Source organism: Bombina bombina, chromosome 11 (assembly GCF_027579735.1).
Source record: "Bombina bombina isolate aBomBom1 chromosome 11, aBomBom1.pri, whole genome shotgun sequence".
In the NCBI taxonomy this organism is placed as follows: domain Eukaryota; kingdom Metazoa; phylum Chordata; class Amphibia; order Anura; family Bombinatoridae; genus Bombina; species Bombina bombina.
The window spans coordinates 164391462-164414383 of record NC_069509.1 but is presented as its reverse complement, the minus strand read 5'-3'; the positions used below and the strand labels follow the sequence as shown (position 1 = coordinate 164414383).

Here is a 22922-nt window from a genome sequence, read left to right as displayed (position 1 = left end):
TCTGACGACTCAGAAAATCCGCTTCCCAATTTTCCACTCCTGGGATGTGGATTGCAGACAAGTGGCAGGAGTGAGTCTCCGCCCATTGAATGATTTTGGTCACTTCTTCCATCGCCAGGGAACTCCTTGTTCCCCCCTGATGGTTGATATACGCAACAGTCGTCATGTTGTCTGATTGAAACTGTATGAATTTGGCCTTTGCTAGCTGAGGCCAAGCCTTGAGAGCATTGAATATCGCTCTCAGTTCCAGAATATTTATCGGGAGAAGAGATTCTTCCCGAGACCAAAGACCCTGAGCTTTCAGGAGTTCCCAGACCGCGCCCCAGCCCACCAGACTGGCGTCGGTCGTGACAATGACCCACTCTGGTCTGCGGAAGCTCATCCCCTGTGACAGGTTGTCCAGGGTCAGCCACCAACGGAGTGAATCTCTGGTCCTCTGATCTACTTGTATCGTCGGAGACAAGTCTGTATAATCCCCATTCCACTGACTGAGCATGCACAGTTGTAATGGTCTCAGATGAATTCGCGCAAAAGGAACTATGTCCATTGCCGCGACCATCAAACCTATTACTTCCATGCACTGCGCTATGGAAGGAAGAGGAACAGAATGAAGTACTTGACAAGAGCTTAGAAGTTTTGATTTTCTGGCCTCTGTCAGAAAAATCCTCATTTCTAAGGAGTCTATTATTGTTCCCAAGAAGGGAACTCTTGTTGACGGAGATAGAGAACTTTTTTCTACGTTCACTTTCCACCCGTGAGATCTGAGAAAGGCCAGGACAATGTCCGTATGCTTGTGGTAGGGACGACGCTTGAATTAGTATGTCGTCCAAGTAAGGTACTACTGCAATGCCCCTTGGTCGTAGCACCGCTAGAAGGGACCCTAGTACCTTTGTGAAAATTCTTGGAGCAGTGGCTAATCCGAATGGAAGTGCCACAAACTGGTAATGCTTGTCCAGAAAGGCGAACCTTAGGAACCGATGATGTTCCTTGTGGATAGGAATATGTAGATACGCATCCTTTAAATCCACCGTGGTCATGAATTGACCTTCCTGGATGGAAGGAAGAATCGTCCGAATGGTTTCCATTTTGAACGATGGAACCTTGAGAAACTTGTTTAGGATCTTGAGATCTAAGATTGGTCTGAATGTTCCCTCTTTTTTGGGAACTATGAACAGATTGGAGTAGAATCCCATCCCTTGTTCTCCTAATGGAACAGGATGAATCACTCCCATTTTTAACAGGTCTTCTACACAATGTAAGAATGCCTGTCTTTTTATGTGGTCTGAAGACAATTGAGACCTGTGGAACCTCCCCCTTGGGGGAAGCTCCTTGAATTCCAGAAGATAACCTTGGGAGACTATTTCTAGCGCCCAAGGATCCAGAACATCTCTTGCCCAAGCCTGAGCGAAGAGAGAAAGTCTGCCCCCCACCAGATCCAGTCCCGGATCGGGGGCCAACATCTCATGCTGTCTTGGTAGCAGTGGCAGGTTTCTTGGCCTGCTTACCTTTGTTCCAGCCTTGCATTGGCCTCCAGGCTGGCTTGGTTTGAGAAGTATTACCCTCTTGCTTAGAGGATGTAGCACTTGGGGCTGGTCCGTTTCTGCGAAAAGGACGAAAATTTGGTTTATTTTTAGCCTTGAAAGACCTATCCTGAGGAAGGGCGTGGCCCTTACCCCCAGTGATATCAGAAATAATCTCTTTCAAGTCAGGGCCAAACAGCGTTTTCCCCTTGAAAGGTATGTTAAGCAATTTGTTCTTGGAAGACGCATCCGCTGACCAAGATTTTAGCCAAAGCGCTCTGCGCGCCACAATAGCAAACCCTGAATTTTTCGCCGCTAATCTAGCCAATTGCAAAGTGGCGTCTAAAGTAAAAGAGTTAGCTAATTTGAGAGCATGAATTCTGTCCATAATCTCCTCATAAGAAGAATCTTTATTGAGCGACTTTTCTAGTTCATCGAACCAGAAACACGCTGCTGTAGTGACAGGAACCATGCATGAAATTGGTTGTAGAAGGTAACCTTGCTGAACAAACATCTTTTTAAGCAAACCCTCTAATTTTTTATCCATAGGATCTTTGAAAGCACAACTATCTTCTATAGGGATAGTAGTGCGTTTGTTTAGAGTAGAAACCGCCCCCTCGACCTTGGGGACTGTCTGCCATAAGTCCTTTCTGGGGTCGACCATAGGAAACAATTTCTTAAATATAGGGGGAGGGACAAAAGGTATGCCGGGCCTTTCCCATTCTTTGTTTACAATGTCCGCCACCCGCTTGGGTATAGGAAAAGCTTCGGGGGGCCCCGGGACCTCTAGGAACTTGTCCATCTTACATAATTTCTCTGGAATGACCAAATTCTCACAATCATCCAGAGTAGATAACACCTCCTTAAGCAGAGCGCGGAGATGTTCCAATTTAAATTTGAATGTAATCACATCAGGTTCAGCTTGTTGAGAAATTTTCCCTGAATCTGAAATTTCTCCCTCAGACAAAACCTCCCTGGCCCCCTCAGACTGGTGTAGGGGCACTTCAGAACCAATATCATCAGCGTCCTCATGCTCTTCAGTATTTTCTAAAACAGAGCAGTCGCGCTTTCGCTGATAAGTGGGCATTTTGGCTAAAATGTTTTTGATAGAATTATCCATTACAGCCGTTAATTGTTGCATAGTAAGGAGTATTGGCGCACTAGATGTACTAGGGGCCTCCTGTGTGGGCAAGACTGGCGTAGACGAAGGAGGGGATGATGCAGTACCATGCTTACTCCCCTCACTTGAGGAATCATCTTGGGCATCATTTTCTCTAAATTTTGTGTCACATAAATCACATCTATTTAAATGAGAAGGAACCTTGGCTTCCCCACATACAGAACATAGTCTATCTGATAGTTCAGACATGTTAAACAGGCATAAACTTGATAACAAAGTACAAAAAACTTTTAAAATAAAACCGTTACTGTCACTTTAAATTTTAAACTGAACACACTTTATTACTGAAAATGTGAAAAAGTATGAAGGAATTGTTCAAAATTCACCAAAATTTCACCACAGTGTCTTAAAGCCTTAAAAGTATTGCACACCAAATTTGAAAGCTTTAACTCTTAAAATAACGGAACCGGAGCCGTTTTTATATTTAACCCCTATACAGTCCCTGGTATCTGCTTTGCTGAGACCCAACCAAGCCCAAAGGGGAATACGATACCAAATGACGCCTTCAGTAAGCTTTTTCTATGTATCTGAGCTCCTCACACATGCATCTGCATGTCTTGCTTCCCAAAAACAACTGCGCAATAGAGGCGCGAAAATGAGGCTCTGCCTATGATTAGGGAAGGCCCCCAGTGAAAAAGGTGTCCAATACAGTGCCTGCCGGTTTTTTTACAAAATTCCCAAGAATAAAATAACTCCTCAAAACTATGAAGTATTAAAAATGCTTATATATCAATCGTTTTAGCCCAGAAACATGTCTACCAGTCTTTAAAGCCCTTGTGAAGCCCTTTATTCTTATTTAATAAAAATGGCTTACCGGATCCCATAGGGAAAATGACAGCTTCCAGCATTACCAAGTCTTGTTAGAAATGTGTCATACCTCAAGCAGCAAAAGTCTGCTCACTGTTTCCCCCAACTGAAGTTAATTCCTCTCAACAGTCCTGTGTGGAAACAGCCATCGATTTTAGTAACGGTTGCTAAAATCATTTTCCTCTTACAAACAGAAATCTTCATCTCTTTTCTGTTTCAGAGTAAATAGTACATACCAGCACTATTTTAAAATAACAAACTCTTGATTGAAGAATAAAAACTACATTTAAACACCAAAAAACTCTAAGCCATCTCCGTGGAGATGTTGCCTGTACAACGGCAAAGAGAATGACTGGGGAAGGCGGAGCCTAGGAGGGATCATGTGACCAGCTTTGCTGGGCTCTTTGCCATTTCCTGTTGGGGAAGAGAATATCCCACAAGTAAGGATGACGCCGTGGACCGGACACACCTATGTTGGAGAAAATTCTTGTAGGCAAAAATCATGTGGACTAGACTTATCTGTAGCAACATCATCTCCGACTTACTGACCATTATTAGTAGGGGGGCTTAGGGACTGGAGAAAGGCAAAACTTTATTGTGCTCTACATTAGAGGTAAGATTAAAGTGAAGGTAAAGTTACCTTAGTCTCTATCCAGTATTCCGTTTATGGAGTCAAATAAATATAGGTTTCATTCAACATTTTTTTCAGCTCTGCGTATAAACCAAGTTATTAACTGTTTCAAGGCAATTTATTAAACATTTTTAGTCAACCTGAAAATATATATTTTTTTTTACCTATTGATCACGTTTTTTTATTGTTCTATTGAAACGTAGGCCGTTAGGCGACCGTCACTAGACGTCATCCGCCCACTTATTCAAGAGCACATGCGCAATACATTTTTCTGTGGATTCCACACTGCGTGCGCTCCCGTTTTGCGCGTGCGTTCTAGATTTAGGTAGGAATCCCTTAATACGTGGTAGGCAGCATTGGAGAGTAGCGCATGCGCAGTTTAATTCCGAATCATGAACGCGCTGTTGAGAGCGGGTGGGACCGCTCAAGACGTCACAGCTTGCAGAACAGGGAAGTTGGGCTTGGGAGGAGTCGGCAGCCAAACGGTGAGGGAATGTGAAATATATTTTTACGGATAAATATACCAGTAATAAAAAAAAAAAAAAAATGTGGCGAATACATTAAGGTACTATTGAGAAATGGTTGGTTAGCTGAAATAACGGATAACTTTACCTTCACTTTAACCCCTTGGATGTCTGAGAAACAATGAGCTGCTGCATGCATTATTTTACTTTCAAGTTTTTTTAAAGGGCCATGAAACCAACATTTTTTATTTTATGATTCAGACAGAACACATACTTTTTAAAAAGTTTCCAATTTACTTCTATTAACAAATTTGCTCAGTTCTCATATTATTCTTTGTTGAAGAAATATACAGATGGGTAGCGTGAACATGTCTGCAGCACTACTTCACAGGAAACAGTGCTGTCATCTAGTGCTCTTGTTAATGTATAACATTGATATAAAACTGCTGCCATCTAGTGCTCTTGCTAATGTAATAACATTGTTATAAAACTGCTGCCATCTAGTGCTCTTGCTAATGTATAACATTATTATAAAACTGCTGCCATCTAGTGCTCTTGCTAATGTATAACATTGTTATAAAACTGCTGCCATCTAGTGCTCTTGCTAATGTAATAAGACTGTTATAAAACTGCTGCCATCTAGTGCTCTTGTTAATGTATAATATTGCTATAAAACTGCTGCCATCTAGTGCTCTTGCTTATGTAATAACATTGTTATAAAACTGCTGCCATCTAGTGCTCTTGCTAATGTATAATATTGCTATAAAACTGCTGCCATCTAGTGTTCTTGCTAATGTATAACATTGTTATAAAACTGCTGCCATCTAGTGCTCTTGCTAATGTATAACATTGTTATAACACTGCTGCCATCTAGTGCTCTTGCTAATGTATAACATTGTTATAAAACTGCTGCCATCTAGTGCTCTTGCTAATGTATAACATTGTTATAAAACTGCTGCCATCTAGTGCTCTTGCTAATGTATAACATTGTTATAAAACTGCTGCCATCTAGTGCTCGTGCTAATGTATAACATTGTTATAAAACTGCTGCCATCTAGTGCTCGTGCTAATGTATAACATTGTTATAAAACTGCTGCCATCTAGTGCTCTTGCTCATGTATAACATTGTTATAAAACTGCTGCCATCTAGTGCTCTTGCTCATGTATAACATTGTTATAAAACTGCTGCCATCTAGTGCTCTTGCTCATGTATAACATTGTTATAAAACTGCTGCCATCTAGTGCTCTTGCTCATGTATAACATTGTTATAAAACTGCTGCCATCTAGTGATCTTACTAATGTATAACATTGATACAAAACTGCTGCCATATAGTACTGCAGACATGTGCACACTCCTGAACTTACCTTCCTGCTTTTCAATAAAGGATAAAAAGAAAATGAAGGAAATTTGTTGAGAAGTAAATTGGAAAGTTATTTAAAATTGTATGCTCTATCTGAATCATGAACGAAACAAAATTGGGTTCAATGCCTCTTTAAGGGGCTTAGTAAAGCTGAGGCTATTTAACTTTTTAAATTGATACTGTACTGTAAAAAAAATGTTTTTGTGTCGACCAATGGAGTGTTGTCCTTATCAGCCAATGAACAATCGTCTCTTGGCATTGGTTCTACACAAATATGCATGTCCTGTTAGCTTCAATTTGATATTTTGCATATGAAAATTATTTTGACAGATTTAAAAAAATAGAGTTTAAGGTTATTTTAGGTTTTAACATTTCCAATACAGCAAATCTTCACAATTATTTGTATAAAACTAGACGTCATATTTACCTTTTCTTTGCCGAGAGCCTTGAGATGCTCCAAAATCTGTCCTATTAATGTATCGCACAGTTTATTTATTTCTGAGAGAAATTTTGTGTCTCCGCCGTACAGATTATCATTAGAATCAACTGGGGAGGGAGAGGGGGAGAGAGAGAGAGAGAGAGAGAGAGAGAGAGTCATAAGCACAGAAATATCACAGAACCAGAAGTTTCTACTAAATCGTTCTTTTCTCACCTAGTTAAAAATATTCAACATTTCCTTACTCTTGTCTTATCATTAAACGGACACTGAATCCAAATTTTTTCTTTCGTCATTCAGATAGAGCATGAAATTTTAAGCAACTTTCTAATTTTCTCCTATTATCAAATTTTCTTCATTCTCTTGGGATCTTTATTTGAAATGCAAGGATGTAAGTTAAATTCATCCACCAATAAAAAACTGCTGTCTAGAGTGCTGAACCAAAAAAAAGCCTAGATGCCTTCTTTTTCAAATAAAGATAGCAAGAGAACGAAGAAAATTGATAATAGGAGTAAATTAGAAAGTTGCTTAAAATTGCATGCTCTATCTGAATCACGAAAGAACAAATTTGGGTTCAGTGTCCCTTTAAGGATTCATTCTATTTCTGTATTTGAACTTAGGAATGGGCAGTACTATCAAATTAACATTTCTAATGATCTATCTCTAAGCATTGCAGACTCCGGTGTAAGGAGTTAAAAAGATGTGCTAAAATAAAGCATGTTTAGTTAATCTGTACTGAAATAAATTCATTACAAATAAACACTGATTAAAAGGGACATGAAGTCTAATTTTTATTTCATGAAAACAAAAATAAAATAAATGTGCTAAATATCAAAATAACTTCCCTTTAAAAGATGCTGCCTGCTTGTCAGAAGTGTGCATTGTCTGAAAGGGCCCTGCAAGTCTACGAGATAAACCCCCGCAAAGGCATTAAACATAAAGTTAAAGTACTGCACAGGGAGCCGCAGAGAACTGGCATTTCCACTTGAGGCCTGCAGTTTTCTGCAGCTTCGGAGCAGTACTTTAACTGTGTGTTTAACAACTTTGCTGAGGTCTATCACATAGACTTGCAGCATCACTAGTCTGTTTTTTCTCCACTATAATGCCCCTTTAAAGGGACCTGAAACCCAAAATGTTTGTTTTGTTATTCAAACAGTGCAAATTTTCAATTTGCTTATATTTTTCAATTTGCTTATATTTTTCAATTTGCTTTGCTTTCATGGTATCTTTTGTTAAAAGAGATACCTAGGTAGCTGCCTGGAACACCACATGACAGGCAGACTGTGGGCATCTAGTGCTATTGCAAGTGTATAGCATTTTTGCAAAACTGTTGCCATTATGGTGATGTAGATATGTGCACGTTCCTGAACCAACCTACCTGCTTTTCAAAAAAAAATACCAAGAGAATGAAGTAAATTGGAAATTTGTTTAAAATTGCAGCTCTATCTGAATCATGAAAGAAAAGAAAGTGTGTTTCATGTTCACTTAAAGGGACAGTCTACTCCAGATTTGTATTGTTTCTCCCCGGTTTTGCATAACCAACACAGTTATAATAATACACATTTTACCTCTGTAATTACCTTGTATCTAAGCCTCTGCAGACTGTTCCCTTATTTCAGTTCTTTTGACAAACTTGCATTTTAGCCAATCAATGCTGACTCATAAATAACTCCACAGGATTGAGCTGTGAAAAACTGTCAAAATGCACTGAGATGAGAGGTGGCCTTCAAGGGCTTATATGTTAGCATATGAGGCTACCTATGTTTAGCTTTCAACAAAGAATAACAAACGGAAAAAAAAAATTTGATTATAAAAGTAAATTGGAAAGTTGATTAAAATGACATCCTATCTGGATGATGAAAGATTCATTTTGACTAGACTGTCCCTTTAAGCACTAGATGGCAGTATTTGCTATACCCTATTGAGAACTAGACAGGAGCAGTATTTATACAATTTAGAAAATTTGCTAAAGCATTTTTGCAAATCTGTCATGTAGCGTCACAGACACATACGTGCATGCTCGTGAGACTACATAGGTATGCTCTTCAGCAAAGGATACAAATAGAGCAAATTTGTTAAAAACATTAACTGGGAACGTTTTTAAAAATGATATACTCTGATTTCTGAAACTAACATTTAGGGCTAGATTTATTAAAGCTGAGGCAGAAAGGGGCGCGTATACCCGCCCCTGTACGCCTCAGCTCGCCTGTGGCGGGGCGAAATTACCCGCAGGTCTTCGCCATTGCACACGAGCGCAATTTTGCGCTTGCGTGCAATCCCGCCCCCTGCCCGCGCACAGCCAATCAAGCGCGGGCAGGAGCTGTCAATCTCCTTGGTCTGATTAGACCGAGGAGATTGAATTTTGCCACCTTAGAGGTGGCGAAGAGGTTAGGGAAGCGGCGGTCTGGTGACCGCTGCTTGATAAATTACGGCAACCAAATTCTTATGAGAACTTGCAGCCGTAGGGCTTTAATAAATCTAGCCCTTAGGGTTTCATGTCCCTTTAAGCTCCCAAGACACCAATAAGGGTCACATAATTGTTCTTATGCTGCAGATTATGCGGATGGCTAATAAATCCTCTTTGTTGTAGACACATAAATAAATAACATGTTTGCTGACGTAGATTTCAGTTTGCAAACAAGGTGGTTAGCACAGGTTTTCTATTGTATTATGCTTCCGTAGATAATCTGCCAATTGTTTAAAGTTTTCAGCGTTCGGTTCACAAATGAACCTGATGTCAGGATTAGCAATGTCCACCAGGGCCGTATAATGTGATAGCATACCTAGGTAACTTCAAAGGGTTTTTATTTTAGGTCTCTTACAACTTGTATGAAGAGTATGTGAGACAAACTCCAACTGCAGGCAACAACTGTTTAAACTTCCTGCCAAATGCAATCGCTTGTAAGGAAACCTCCCAGTAACTTGCACTGGCTAGGTGCACTAAAACCTAATGTCACATTGTGTCACATAGTAAACAGGACACTTCTGTAACTTGCACTGGTTAGGTGCACTAAAACCTAATGTCACATTGTGTCACATAGTAAACAGGACACTTCTGTAACTTGCACTGGTTAGGTGCACTAAAACCTAATGTCACATTGTGTCACATAGTAAACAGGACACTTCTGTAACTTGCACTGGTTAGGTGCACTAAAACCTAATGTCACATTGTGTCACATAGTAAACAGGACACTTCTGTAACTTGCACTGGTTAGGTGCACTAAAACCTAATGTCACATTGTGTCACATAGTAAACAGGACACTTCTGTAACTTGCACTGGTTAGGTGCACTAAAACCTAATGTCACATTGTGTCACATAGTAAACAGGACACTTCTGTAACTTGCACTGGTTAGGTGCACTAAAACCTAATGTCACATTGTGTCACATAGTAAACAGGACACTTCTGTAACGTGCACAATGAGCAGATGACACTGCTATAATGAGTATTTCAGTAATTCTTTATGTTAGAGTTTCACAAGGCAGCGATGATGTAAATAAAGGGTCAGTTTATTTAAAAAGACCCCCAATAGAAAATCTCACAAAAGGATCTGCTATACATTTGTCTCTGCAAGGAAATGGTTTAAAGGGGCGTAAAGGTTATTTTTTTTCTTTGTGTTGCAGCTAACGTTAACATTTATTGAACTTTTTTGGTAAAATGGGTGTGTGTGGCTGAGTGAAAAAAACAGTGTTTGGCCTAGTGAGGAATGTCATTGTCTACCAATAAAATAATCAGGAAGGTAAAATTATCCCTTTATTCATATTACATGGGGATCCACAGAAAAGCACAACATTTCGGGGGAGACTCCTTAATCATGTGATAATGATATCCTAACCTCTGCTGCTATGTATGGCTCATTTAACTCTTTCCATTCCACATATTAAATAGATAGATGGAAAACTCATGCACTCTAGTGGTAAATATATATATATATATATATATTATATATGCACATATATACGCACAGGCTAAATATTACCACACTGTACAGACATAAATTCAACACCTTATAAATCCATAAATAAAAAAATAGACCAATTGATCCCTTTAGTCGTGCCTCTTGGTTCTAATGTGTCCAATCTAAAAATCCAATAGACTTTGCATTGTTTCAAAAGCAATTCCCTAATACCCCCAACATCTTGGTACTTCCACTTGTTTAATAATTCAAAATTTTAATTGGTTGACCTGATGTCCAGCTGCCACAAAATGTGATGTAACTAGTGCAGCCAAAACTCTACAACCAATATTACTCTTAAGTTCATTGATACGATAACGGACACGTCTAGTGTTTTCACCCACAAAGTCATGCCCACAGGGGCACTTAATTAAATAAATAACAAAGCTAGTCTCACATGTATAGTAGCCTCAAATTACATGTTTTTGACCAATGTGGAAATACATGAAATATAGACTCAAATTACAGTTGGGAAACTACCCAAGTTCTGTTTGGTGATAAATGATTGACTTCTAATTTTCGAATAACCAATATCAGCTTTGATCAAGCTATCATGTAATCTACAGCTTCGGTTATAGGCCGGCATAGGGAACTGTTGAAATTCCTTAACATGTGGATAACAAATGCCTAAAAGATGCCAATGCTTACATATTACTTTAAGCACTAGATGACTCAGTTTAGAAACTTCTGACACAAAAGTCAACCTGTCAATTTTATTCTTCTTCCAAGGACCGCAAGGTTGCAATAATTCATCTCTACATTGGAATATCATCAACCATCTTCTCTAGTAACTCAATAGGATAACCCCTATCCAAAAATCTCTGACTCATCTCTTTAAGTCTTACAGGAACAAAATGTTCATCAGAAACAATCGTTTTGACCCTTAGCATTTGACTACAAGGCAGAGAGATTTACTAAGGGATGGTAGAGGTGCACTTTTGTATTGTAGAAGACTATTACGGTCTGTATCTTTCCTATATGTTTCAATTTTAAAAGTAATACCTTCTTTGATGACCATTACGTCTAAAAAATCCAAACTAACGTCACTCCATATCAACTTGAACTAAATATAGGTAGTTGAGAAATTAAGATCAAACCAGGAAATGTACTCAGAGTAGTATCAACAAAGTGAAGATATCATGAAATCCTCACATACCTCAGTATCAAAAAATGTCCAGCAGAGTTTTGGTGAAAAATATAGTAGCAGGAATTGAGGAATACATGAGATATGCACAAAGCTATCCTAAGGTTTAACTAAACCTACACTCCCATAGCAATATGAGCCTACACTCCCATAGCAATATGAGCCTACACTCCCCATAACAATATGAGCCTACACTCCCCATAGCAATATGAGTCTACACTCCCATAGCAATATGAGCCTACGCTCCCCATAGCAATATGAGCCTACACTCCCCATAGCAATATGGCAGCTATCCTAAGGTTTAACTAAACCTACACTCCCATAGCTATATGAGCCTACACTCCCATAGCAATATGAGCCTACACTCCCCATAGCAATATGGCAGCTATCCTAAGGTTTAACTAAACCTACACTCCCATAGCAATATGAGCCTACACTCCCATAGCAATTTGAGCCTACACTCCCCATAGCAATATGAGCCTACACTCCCCATAGCAATATGAGTCTAACCTCCCATAGCAATATGAGCCTACGCTCCCCAAAGCAATATGAGCCTACGCTCCCCATAGCAATATGAGCCTACGCTCCCCATAGCAATATGAGCCTACGCTCCCCATAGCAATATGAGCCTACGCTCCCCATAGCAATATGAGCCTACGCTCCCCATAGCAATATGAGCCTACACTCCCCATAGCAATATGAGCCTACACTCCCCATAGCAATATGAGCCTACACTCCCCATAGCAATATGAGCCTACACTCCCCATAGCAATATGTGCCTACACTCCCATAGCAATATGAGCCTACACTCCCCATAGCAATATGAGCCTACACTCCCCATAGCAATATGAGCCTACACTCCCCATAGCAATATGAGCCTACACTCCCCATAGCAATATGAGCCTACACTCCCCATAGCAATATGACCCTACACTCCCCATAGCAATATGACCCTACACTCCCCATAGCAATATCAGCCTACACTCCCCATAGCAATATCAGCCTACACTCCCCATAGCAATATCAGCCTACACTCCCCATAGCAATATCAGCCTACACTCCCCATAGCAATATCAGCCTACACTCCCCATAGCAATATGACCCTACACTCCCCATAGCAATATGACCCTACACTCCCCATAGCAATATGAGCCTACACTCCCCATAGCAATATCAGCCTACACTCCCCATAGCAATATGAGCCTACACTCCCATAGCAATATGAGCCTACACTCCCCATAGCAATATGAGCCTACACTCCCCATAGCAATATGAGCCTACACTCCCCATAGCAATATGAGCCTACACTCCCCATAGCAATATGAGCCTACACTCCCCATAGCAATATGAGCCTACACTCCCCATAGCAATATCAGCCTACACTCCCCATAGCAATATCAGCCTACACTCCCCATAGCAATATCAGCCTACACTCCCCATAGCAATATCAGCCTACACTCCCCATAGCAATATGAGTCTACACTCCCCATAGCAATATGAGTCTACACTCCCCATAGCAATATGAGTCTACACTCCCCATAGCAATATGAGTCTACACTCCCATAGCAATATGAGCCTACACTCCCCATAGCAATATGAGTCTACACTCCCATAGCAATATGAGCCTACACTCCCATAGCAATATGAGCCTACACTCCCCATAGCAATATGAGCCTACACTCCCCATAGCAATATGAGCCTACACTCCCATAGCAATATGAGCCTACACTCGCCATAGCAATATGAGCCTACACTCCCCATAGCAATATGAGCCTACACTCCCCATAGCAATATGAGCCGACATTCCCATAGCAATATGAGCCTACACTCCCATAGCAATATGAGCCTACACTCAGCATAGCAATATGAGCCTACACTCCCCATAGCAATATGAGCCTACACTCCCATAGCAATATGAGCCTACAATCCCATAGCAATATGAGCCTACACTCCCCATAGCAATATGAGTCTACACTCCCATAGCAATATGAGCCTACACTCATACATATATACACACAGGCTAAATATTACCACACTGTACAGACATAAATTCAACACCTTATAAATCCATAAATAAAAAATAGACCAATTGATCCCTTTAGTCGTGCCTCTTGGTTCTAATGTGTCCAATCTAAAAATCCAATAGACTTTGCATTGTTTCAAAAGCAATTCCCTAATACCCCCAACATCTTGGTACTTCCACTTGTTTAATAATTCAAAATTTTAATTGGTTGACCTGATGTCCAGCTGCCACAAAATGTGATGTAACTAGTGCAGCCAAAACTCTACAACCAATATTACTCTTAAGTTCATTGATACGATAACGGACACGTCTAGTGTTTTCACCCACAAAGTCATGCCCACAGGGGCACTTAATTAAATAAATAACAAAGCTAGTCTCACATGTATAGTAGCCTCAAATTACATGTTTTTGACCAATGTGGAAATACATGAAATATAGACTCAAATTACAGTTGGGAAACTACCCAAGTTCTGTTTGGTGATAAATGATTGACTTCTAATTTTCGAATAACCAATATCAGCTTTGATCAAGCTATCATGTAATCTACAGCTTCGGTTATAGGCCGGCATAGGGAACTGTTGAAATTCCTTAACATGTGGATAACAAATGCCTAAAAGATGCCAATGTTTACATATTACTTTAAGCACTAGATGACTCAGTTTAGAAACTTCTGACACAAAAGTCAACCTGTCAATTTTATTCTTCTTCCAAGGACCGCAAGGTTGCAATAATTCATCTCTACATTGGAATATCATCAACCATCTTCTCTAGTAACTCAATAGGATAACCCCTATCCAAAAATCTCTGACTCATCTCTTTAAGTCTTACAGGAACAAAATGTTCATCAGAAACAATCGTTTTGACCCTTAGCATTTGACTACAAGGCAGAGAGATTTACTAAGGGATGGTAGAGGTGCACTTTTGTATTGTAGAAGACTATTACGGTCTGTATCTTTCCTATATGTTTCAATTTTAAAAGTAATACCTTCTTTGATGACCATTACGTCTAAAAAATCCAAACTAACGTCACTCCATATCAACTTGAACTAAATATAGGTAGTTGAGAAATTAAGATCAAACCAGGAAATGTACTCAGAGTAGTATCAACAAAGTGAAGATATCATGAAATCCTCACATACCTCAGTATCAAAAAATGTCCAGCAGAGTTTTGGTGAAAAATATAGTAGCAGGAATTGAGGAATACATGAGATATGCACAAAGCTATCCTAAGGTTTAACTAAACCTACACTCCCATAGCAATATGAGCCTACACTCCCATAGCAATATGAGCCTACACTCCCCATAGCAATATCAGCCTACACTCCCCATAGCAATATCAGCCTACACTCCCCATAGCAATATGAGTCTACACTCCCCATAGCAATATGAGTCTACACTCCCCATAGCAATATGAGTCTACACTCCCCATAGCAATATGAGTCTACACTCCCATAGCAATATGAGCCTACACTCCCCATAGCAATATGAGTCTACACTCCCATAGCAATATGAGCCTACACTCCCCATAGCAATATGAGCCTACACTCCCCATAGCAATATGAGCCTACACTCCCCATAGCAATATGAGCCTACACTCGCCATAGCAATATGAGCCTACACTCGCCATAGCAATATGAGCCTACACTCCCCATAGCAATATGAGCCTACACTCCCCATAGCAATATGAGCCGACATTCCCATAGCAATATGAGCCTACACTCCCATAGCAATATGAGCCTACACTCAGCATAGCAATATGAGCCTACACTCCCCATAGCAATATGAGCCTACACTCCCATAGCAATATGAGCCTACAATCCCATAGCAATATGAGCCTACACTCCCCATAGCAATATGAGTCTACACTCCCATAGCAATATGAGCCTACACTCATACATATATACACACAGGCTAAATATTACCACACTGTACAGACATAAATTCAACACCTTATAAATCCATAAATAAAAAATAGACCAATTGATCCCTTTAGTCGTGCCTCTTGGTTCTAATGTGTCCAATCTAAAAATCCAATAGACTTTGCATTGTTTCAAAAGCAATTCCCTAATACCCCCAACATCTTGGTACTTCCACTTGTTTAATAATTCAAAATTTTAATTGGTTGACCTGATGTCCAGCTGCCACAAAATGTGATGTAACTAGTGCAGCCAAAACTCTACAACCAATATTACTCTTAAGTTCATTGATACGATAACGGACACGTCTAGTGTTTTCACCCACAAAGTCATGCCCACAGGGGCACTTAATTAAATAAATAACAAAGCTAGTCTCACATGTATAGTAGCCTCAAATTACATGTTTTTGACCAATGTGGAAATACATGAAATATAGACTCAAATTACAGTTGGGAAACTACCCAAGTTCTGTTTGGTGATAAATGATTGACTTCTAATTTTCGAATAACCAATATCAGCTTTGATCAAGCTATCATGTAATCTACAGCTTCGGTTATAGGCCGGCATAGGGAACTGTTGAAATTCCTTAACATGTGGATAACAAATGCCTAAAAGATGCCAATGTTTACATATTACTTTAAGCACTAGATGACTCAGTTTAGAAACTTCTGACACAAAAGTCAACCTGTCAATTTTATTCTTCTTCCAAGGACCGCAAGGTTGCAATAATTCATCTCTACATTGGAATATCATCAACCATCTTCTCTAGTAACTCAATAGGATAACCCCCATCCAAAAATCTCTGACTCATCTCTTTAAGTCTTACAGGAACAAAATGTTCATCAGAAACAATCGTTTTGACCCTTAGCATTTGACTACAAGGCAGAGAGATTTACTAAGGGATGGTAGAGGTGCACTTTTGTATTGTAGAAGACTATTACGGTCTGTATCTTTCCTATATGTTTCAATTTTAAAAGTAATACCTTCTTTGATGACCATTACGTCTAAAAAATCCAAACTAACGTCACTCCATATCAACTTGAACTAAATATAGGTAGTTGAGAAATTAAGATCAAACCAGGAAATGTACTCAGAGTAGTATCAACAAAGTGAAGATATCATGAAATCCTCACATACCTCAGTATCAAAAAATGTCCAGCAGAGTTTTGGTGAAAAATATAGTAGCAGGAATTGAGGAATACATGAGATATGCACAAAGCTATCCTAAGGTTTAACTAAACCTACACTCCCATAGCAATATGAGCCTACACTCCCATAGCAATATGAGCCTACACTCCCCATAACAATATGAGCCTACACTCCCCATAGCAATATGAGTCTACACTCCCATAGCAATATGAGCCTACGCTCCCCATAGCAATATGAGCCTACACTCCCCATAGCAATATGGCAGCTATCCTAAGGTTTAACTAAACCTACACTCCCATAGCTATATGAGCCTACACTCCCATAGCAATATGAGCCTACACTCCCCATAGCAATATGGCAGCTATCCTAAGGTTTAACTAAACCTACACTCCCATAGCAATATGAGCCTACACTCCCATAACAATTTGAGCCTACACTCCCCATAGCAATATGAGCCTACACTCCCCATAGCAATATGAGCCTACACTCCCCATAGCAATATGAGCCTACGCTCCCCATAGCAATATGAGCCTACGCTCCCCATAGCAATATGAGCCTACGCTCCCCATAGCAATATGAGCCTACGCTCCCCATAGCAATATGAGCCTACGCTCCCCATAGCAATATGAGCCTACGCTCCCCATAGCAATATGAGCCTACGCTCCCCATAGCAATATGAGCCTACGCTCCCCATAGCAATATGAGCCTACGCTCCCCATAGCAATATGAGCCTACGCTCCCCATAGCAATATGAGCCTATGCTCCCCATAGCAATATGAGCCTACGCTCCCCATAGCAATATGAGCCTACGCTCCCCATAGCAATATGAGCCTACGCTCCCCATAGCAATATGAGCCTACGCTCCCCATAGCAATATGAGCCTACACTCCCCATAGCAATATGACCCTACACTCCCCATAGCAATATGAGCCTACACTCCCCATAGCAATATGAGCCTACACTCCCCATAGCAATATGAGCCTACACTCCCCATAGCAATATGTGCCTACACTCCCATAGCAATATGAGCCTACACTCCCCATAGCAATATGACCCTACACTCCCCATAGCAATATGACCCTACACTCCCCATAGCAATATGACCCTACACTCCCCATAGCAATATCAGCCTACACTCCCCATAGCAATATCAGCCTACACTCCCCATAGCAATATCAGCCTACACTCCCCATAGCAATATCAGCCTACACTCCCCATAGCAATATCAGCCTACACTCCCCATAGCAATATCAGCCTACACTCCCCATAGCAATATCAGCCTACACTCCCCATAGTAATATGACCCTACACTCCCCATAGCAATATGAGCCTACACTCCCCATAGCAATATGAGCCTACACTCCCCATAGCAATATCAGCCTACACTCCCATAGCAATATGAGCCTACACTCCCCATAGCAATATGAGCCTACACTCCCCATAGCAATATTAGCCTACACTCCCCATAGCAATATGAGCCTACACTCCCCATAGCAACATGACCCTACACTCCCCATAGCAATATCAGCCTACACTCCCCATAGCAATATCAGCCTACACTCCCCATAGCAATATGAGTCTACACTCCCCATAGCAATATGAGTCTACACTCCCCATAGCAATATGAGTCTACACTCCCCATAGCAATATGAGTCTACACTCCCATAGCAATATGAGCCTACACTCCCCATAGCAATATGAGTCTACACTCCCATAGCAATATGAGCCTACACTCCCATAGCAATTTGAGCCTACACTCGCCATAGCAATATGAGCCTACACTCCCCATAGCAATATGAGCCTACACTCCCCATAGCAAGATGAGCCTACACTCCCCATAGCAACATGACCCTACACTCCCCATAGCAATATCAGCCTACACTCCCCATAGCAATATCAGCCTACACTCCCCATAGCAATATCAGCCTACACTCCCCATAGCAATATCAGCCTACACTCCCCATAGCAATATCAGCCTACACTCCCCATAGCAATATCAGCCTACACTCCCCATAGCAATATGAGTCTACACTCCCCATAGCAATATGAGTCTACACTCCCCATAGCAATATGAGTCTACACTCCCCATAGCAATATGAGCCTACACTCCCCATAGCAATATGAGCCTACACTCCCCATAGCAATATGAGCCTACACTCCCATAGCAATATGAGCCTACACTCGCCATAGCAATATGAGCCTACACTCCCCATAGCAATATGAGCCTACACTCCCCATAGCAATATGAGCCGACATTCCCATAGCAATATGAGCCTACACTCCCATAGCAATATGAGCCTACACTCCCATAGCAATATGAGCCTACACTCCCATAGCAATATGAGCCTACACTCCCCATAGCAATATGAGCCTACACTCCCCATAGCAATATGAGCCTACACTCCCCATAGCAAGATGAGCCTACACTCCCCATAGCAAGATGAGCCTACACTCCCCATAACAAGATGAGCCTACACTCCCCATAGCAATATCAGCCTACACTCCCCATAGCAATATCAGCCTACACTCCCCATAGCAATATCAGCCTACACTCCCCATAGCAATATGAGTCTACACTCCCCATAGCAATATGAGTCTACACTCCCCATAGCAATATGAGTCTACACTCCCCATAGCAATATGAGTCTACACTCCCATAGCAATATGAGCCTACACTCCCCATAGCAATATGAGTCTACACTCCCATAGCAATATGAGCCTACACTCCCATAGCAATATGAGCCTACACTCCCCATAGCAATATGAGCCTACACTCCCCATAGCAATATGAGCCTACACTCCCATAGCAATATGAGCCTACACTCGCCATAGCAATATGAGCCTACACTCCCCATAGCAATATGAGCCTACACTCCCCATAGCAAGATGAGCCTACACTCCCCATAGCAACATGACCCTACACTCCCCATAGCAATATCAGCCTACACTCCCCATAGCAATATCAGCCTACACTCCCCATAGCAATATCAGCCTACACTCCCCATAGCAATATCAGCCTACACTCCCCATAGCAATATCAGCCTACACTCCCCATAGCAATATCAGCCTACACTCCCCATAGCAATATGAGTCTACACTCCCCATAGCAATATGAGTCTACACTCCCCATAGCAATATGAGTCTACACTCCCCATAGCAATATGAGCCTACACTCCCCATAGCAATATGAGCCTACACTCCCCATAGCAATATGAGCCTACACTCCCATAGCAATATGAGCCTACACTCGCCATAGCAATATGAGCCTACACTCCCCATAGCAATATGAGCCTACACTCCCCATAGCAATATGAGCCTACACTCCCCATAGCAATATGAGCCTACACTCCCATAGCAATTTGAGCCTATACTCGCCATAGCAATATGAGCCTACACTCCCCATAGCAATATGAGCCTACACTCCCCATAGCAAGATGAGCCTACACTCCCCATAACAAGATGAGCCTACACTCCCCATAGCAAGATGAGCCTACACTCCCCATAGCAATATGAGCCTACACTCCCCATAGCAATATGAGCCTACACTCCCCATAGCAAGATGAGCCTACACTCCTAGCAGGGCATAGTTGTGGAGCCTATCAGTAGTGGCATACGCTCGTAGGTTCCAATCACCAGTCTTGTTGCTCCCTGGAGTGCAAGATTTTAAGAATGTGTTAAAGGGACAGTCTACTCTAGAATAGTTATTGTTTAAAAAGATAAACCCTTTATTACCCATTCCCCAGTTTTGCACAACCAACACAGTTATATTAATATACTTTTTACGTCTGTGATTGCCTTGTATCTAAGCCTCTGCAGAATGCCCCCTTATCTCAGTTCTTTTGACAGACTTGCATTTTAGCCAATCCGGGAACTCTCATAAGTAACTACACGGGCATAAACACAATGTCATCTACATGGCACACATGAAATAATGCCCTCTAGCTGTGAAAAACTGTCAAATTCATTCAGATAAGAGGCAGCCTTCAAGGGCTTAGAAATTAGCATATGAGCCTACCTAGGTTTAGCTTTCAACTAAGAAATACCAACAGAACAAAGCAAATTTGATGATAAAAGTAAATTGGAAAATTGTTTAAAATTGCATGCCCTATCTGAATCATGAAAGTTTAATTCTGACTAGACTGTCCCTTTAAATGCATAGCAGGATTTTGTCGAATAATTAAGGTATATAGCATTAGTGCATTTGAATATTACACTTTGATATCCTTTTTCTAATGGGAAACCGTGTACCTCCCACAGACGTCTAAATCTTTATATCACTACATTACCTTTGTCCACATGATAAAGATAGCTTTCTTGGCTCAAGGCTGCAAGCAGGTGTAAAACAGTAGAGTAAATTCGCACTTTATCGTCACTATTATCTTCCCAGGTGAAATCTTCAATAACATTTAGCAGTCCGCGGACCAGGAATAAAACTCCTTGCTCTGGGTGGTCCTGCAATAAAAAGGTGTCAATCAATTTAAAATGCTCACCCGATAAAATAATTTGCGCCATAAAACAATATCCCAATGGTAAATTAAATAATCTAATTAAAGGAATGTGGAGTCCTTAGAAAACCAGTTATTTTTTTAAAAGAGCATTAAAACAATATGGCCGCAGGTAACCCTGTCAGTACAGTAGTAACGCATAGCAGAACGTATTAAAGGGACATTAAACACTAAATAAATCTTTCCTTGAATGATGTATTCAGAGGAACGATGAGCCTAAGAATAATTTGTACATATATGTTTAAAAATTATATTACTTGTTTAAATTTTGAAAAAAAGCAAGGGTAAAGTTAATGTCTATAAAGCAGTGGGCGTCGCCATATTGTAACTTGGGTTACCTTTTTTGTTGTGGCCAATTAGGAATGGTTATAAATGGCTTACTAGAGTCTGCAACCAATGACTGTGTAGGATATAGCTGTGTCTGCACTTTCAGGTTTAACATTAATTGGAAAGCCCACAATATTCAGCATTAAAGGGACACTAAACCCAATTTATTTCTTTAATGATTCAGATAGAACATGAAATTTTAAGAAACTTTCTAATTTACTCCTATTATCAATTTTTCTTCGTTCTCTTGCTATCTTTATTTAAAAAGCTGTAATGTAAAGCTTAAGAGCCGGCCCATTTTTGGTTGAGAATCTGGGTTATGCTTGCTTATTTGTTTGCTAACTGTATCCACCAATAAGCGCGCGCTATCCATGGTGCTGAACCTATAATGGGCCGGCTACTAAGCTTTAAATTCCTACTTTTTAAATAAAGATAGCAAGAGAATGAATAAAAATCGATAGTAAGAGTAAATTAGAAAGTTCCTTAAAAATTGCATGCTTTATCCGAATCATTAAAGAAAAAAATTGGGTTTAGCGTCCCTTTAAATTACATGAAAGGAAAACAAAATAAATAATGAAAGTATAATGTAAAGTAGTTTTACTACATGCAATTCAACAATTTATTTAGTATACTGTAAAATTGTTTTTCCCTTAATGTGTTTCCCATTACTTTTTTTTTTTACCAGCTGCAGAGTATAAAATGTATAAGGTTTATTTGTGTATATGAATTAGCTGGTTTTGTGTTTTGAAGTCCCAACCTAATAAAATGGGCTTAGCTTGTAGGTATAATCAGATACTGTATCACATTGTGTACATATACGATTATTTATCTTATATCTGTTCATAAACCAATCACCAATACTTGGAGAGAACAACGGAAAATTAACATTGTATTATCTTATCTCTTCTATACCCCACTGGGAGTGTAATTTCTTCAACTGACTGTGTTTACTCAGCTTATTTGTAGTTTGAACCTTAGGCCAGAAACTTTCAGAATAGGTGGGGATACCACAGGCTAAATCAACTATTTCAAATGCCAATATAAGGGTAAAGGAAATACTTGTAAATCATTTAATACACCCCAGCAGGTAAAGTGGATCATTGGGAACAAACTAAAGGGGAGAACATTTTTGAGTAAACTGTCCCTTTAATATTTTGATGTGTTTAAGTGATAAGTTGAAAGCTCTGGAGGCAGTGGAACTTTAGACACTTTCTGAAGAAACGTAAAAGATATTTTCAAGGTGGGGTAAGTGTTTTTACACTTAAACTGTAAATTCATTGACATTAACATATTGAATAGGGATTTCTGCCCCTTTAATCTCTTGCACAGCTGGCTGGGTTTGTTTATGAGAGATTCTAACCTGATAGTAGCTCAGAGGTCAACTTAATACAAAAATAGCAGTCAACCTGAAAATAGAATACAGAGACGGGCTGGTATTCACACTCACCAACACAAGCCTAACAAACTGGGTAGTATAGGACACGTTGTAGTGCTCTTTACAAT

General features: G+C 40.3%; 1 protein-coding gene across 2 annotated transcripts in view; it reads right to left on the bottom strand.

The window, feature by feature from the left end:
• The window catches only part of VPS35L (VPS35 endosomal protein sorting factor like), a 156765-nt gene that overhangs the window by 22298 nt on the left and 111545 nt on the right, over positions 1-22922 (bottom strand). For both annotated transcript variants that reach the window (XM_053695001.1, XM_053695002.1), the window contains exons 28-29: positions 20874-21039; positions 6392-6510 (exon numbers count right to left, since the gene is read on the bottom strand). In XM_053695001.1, the coding sequence (XP_053550976.1) occupies positions 6392-6510; positions 20874-21039 (285 nt within the window). The remainder of the gene's footprint in view (positions 1-6391; positions 6511-20873; positions 21040-22922) is intronic.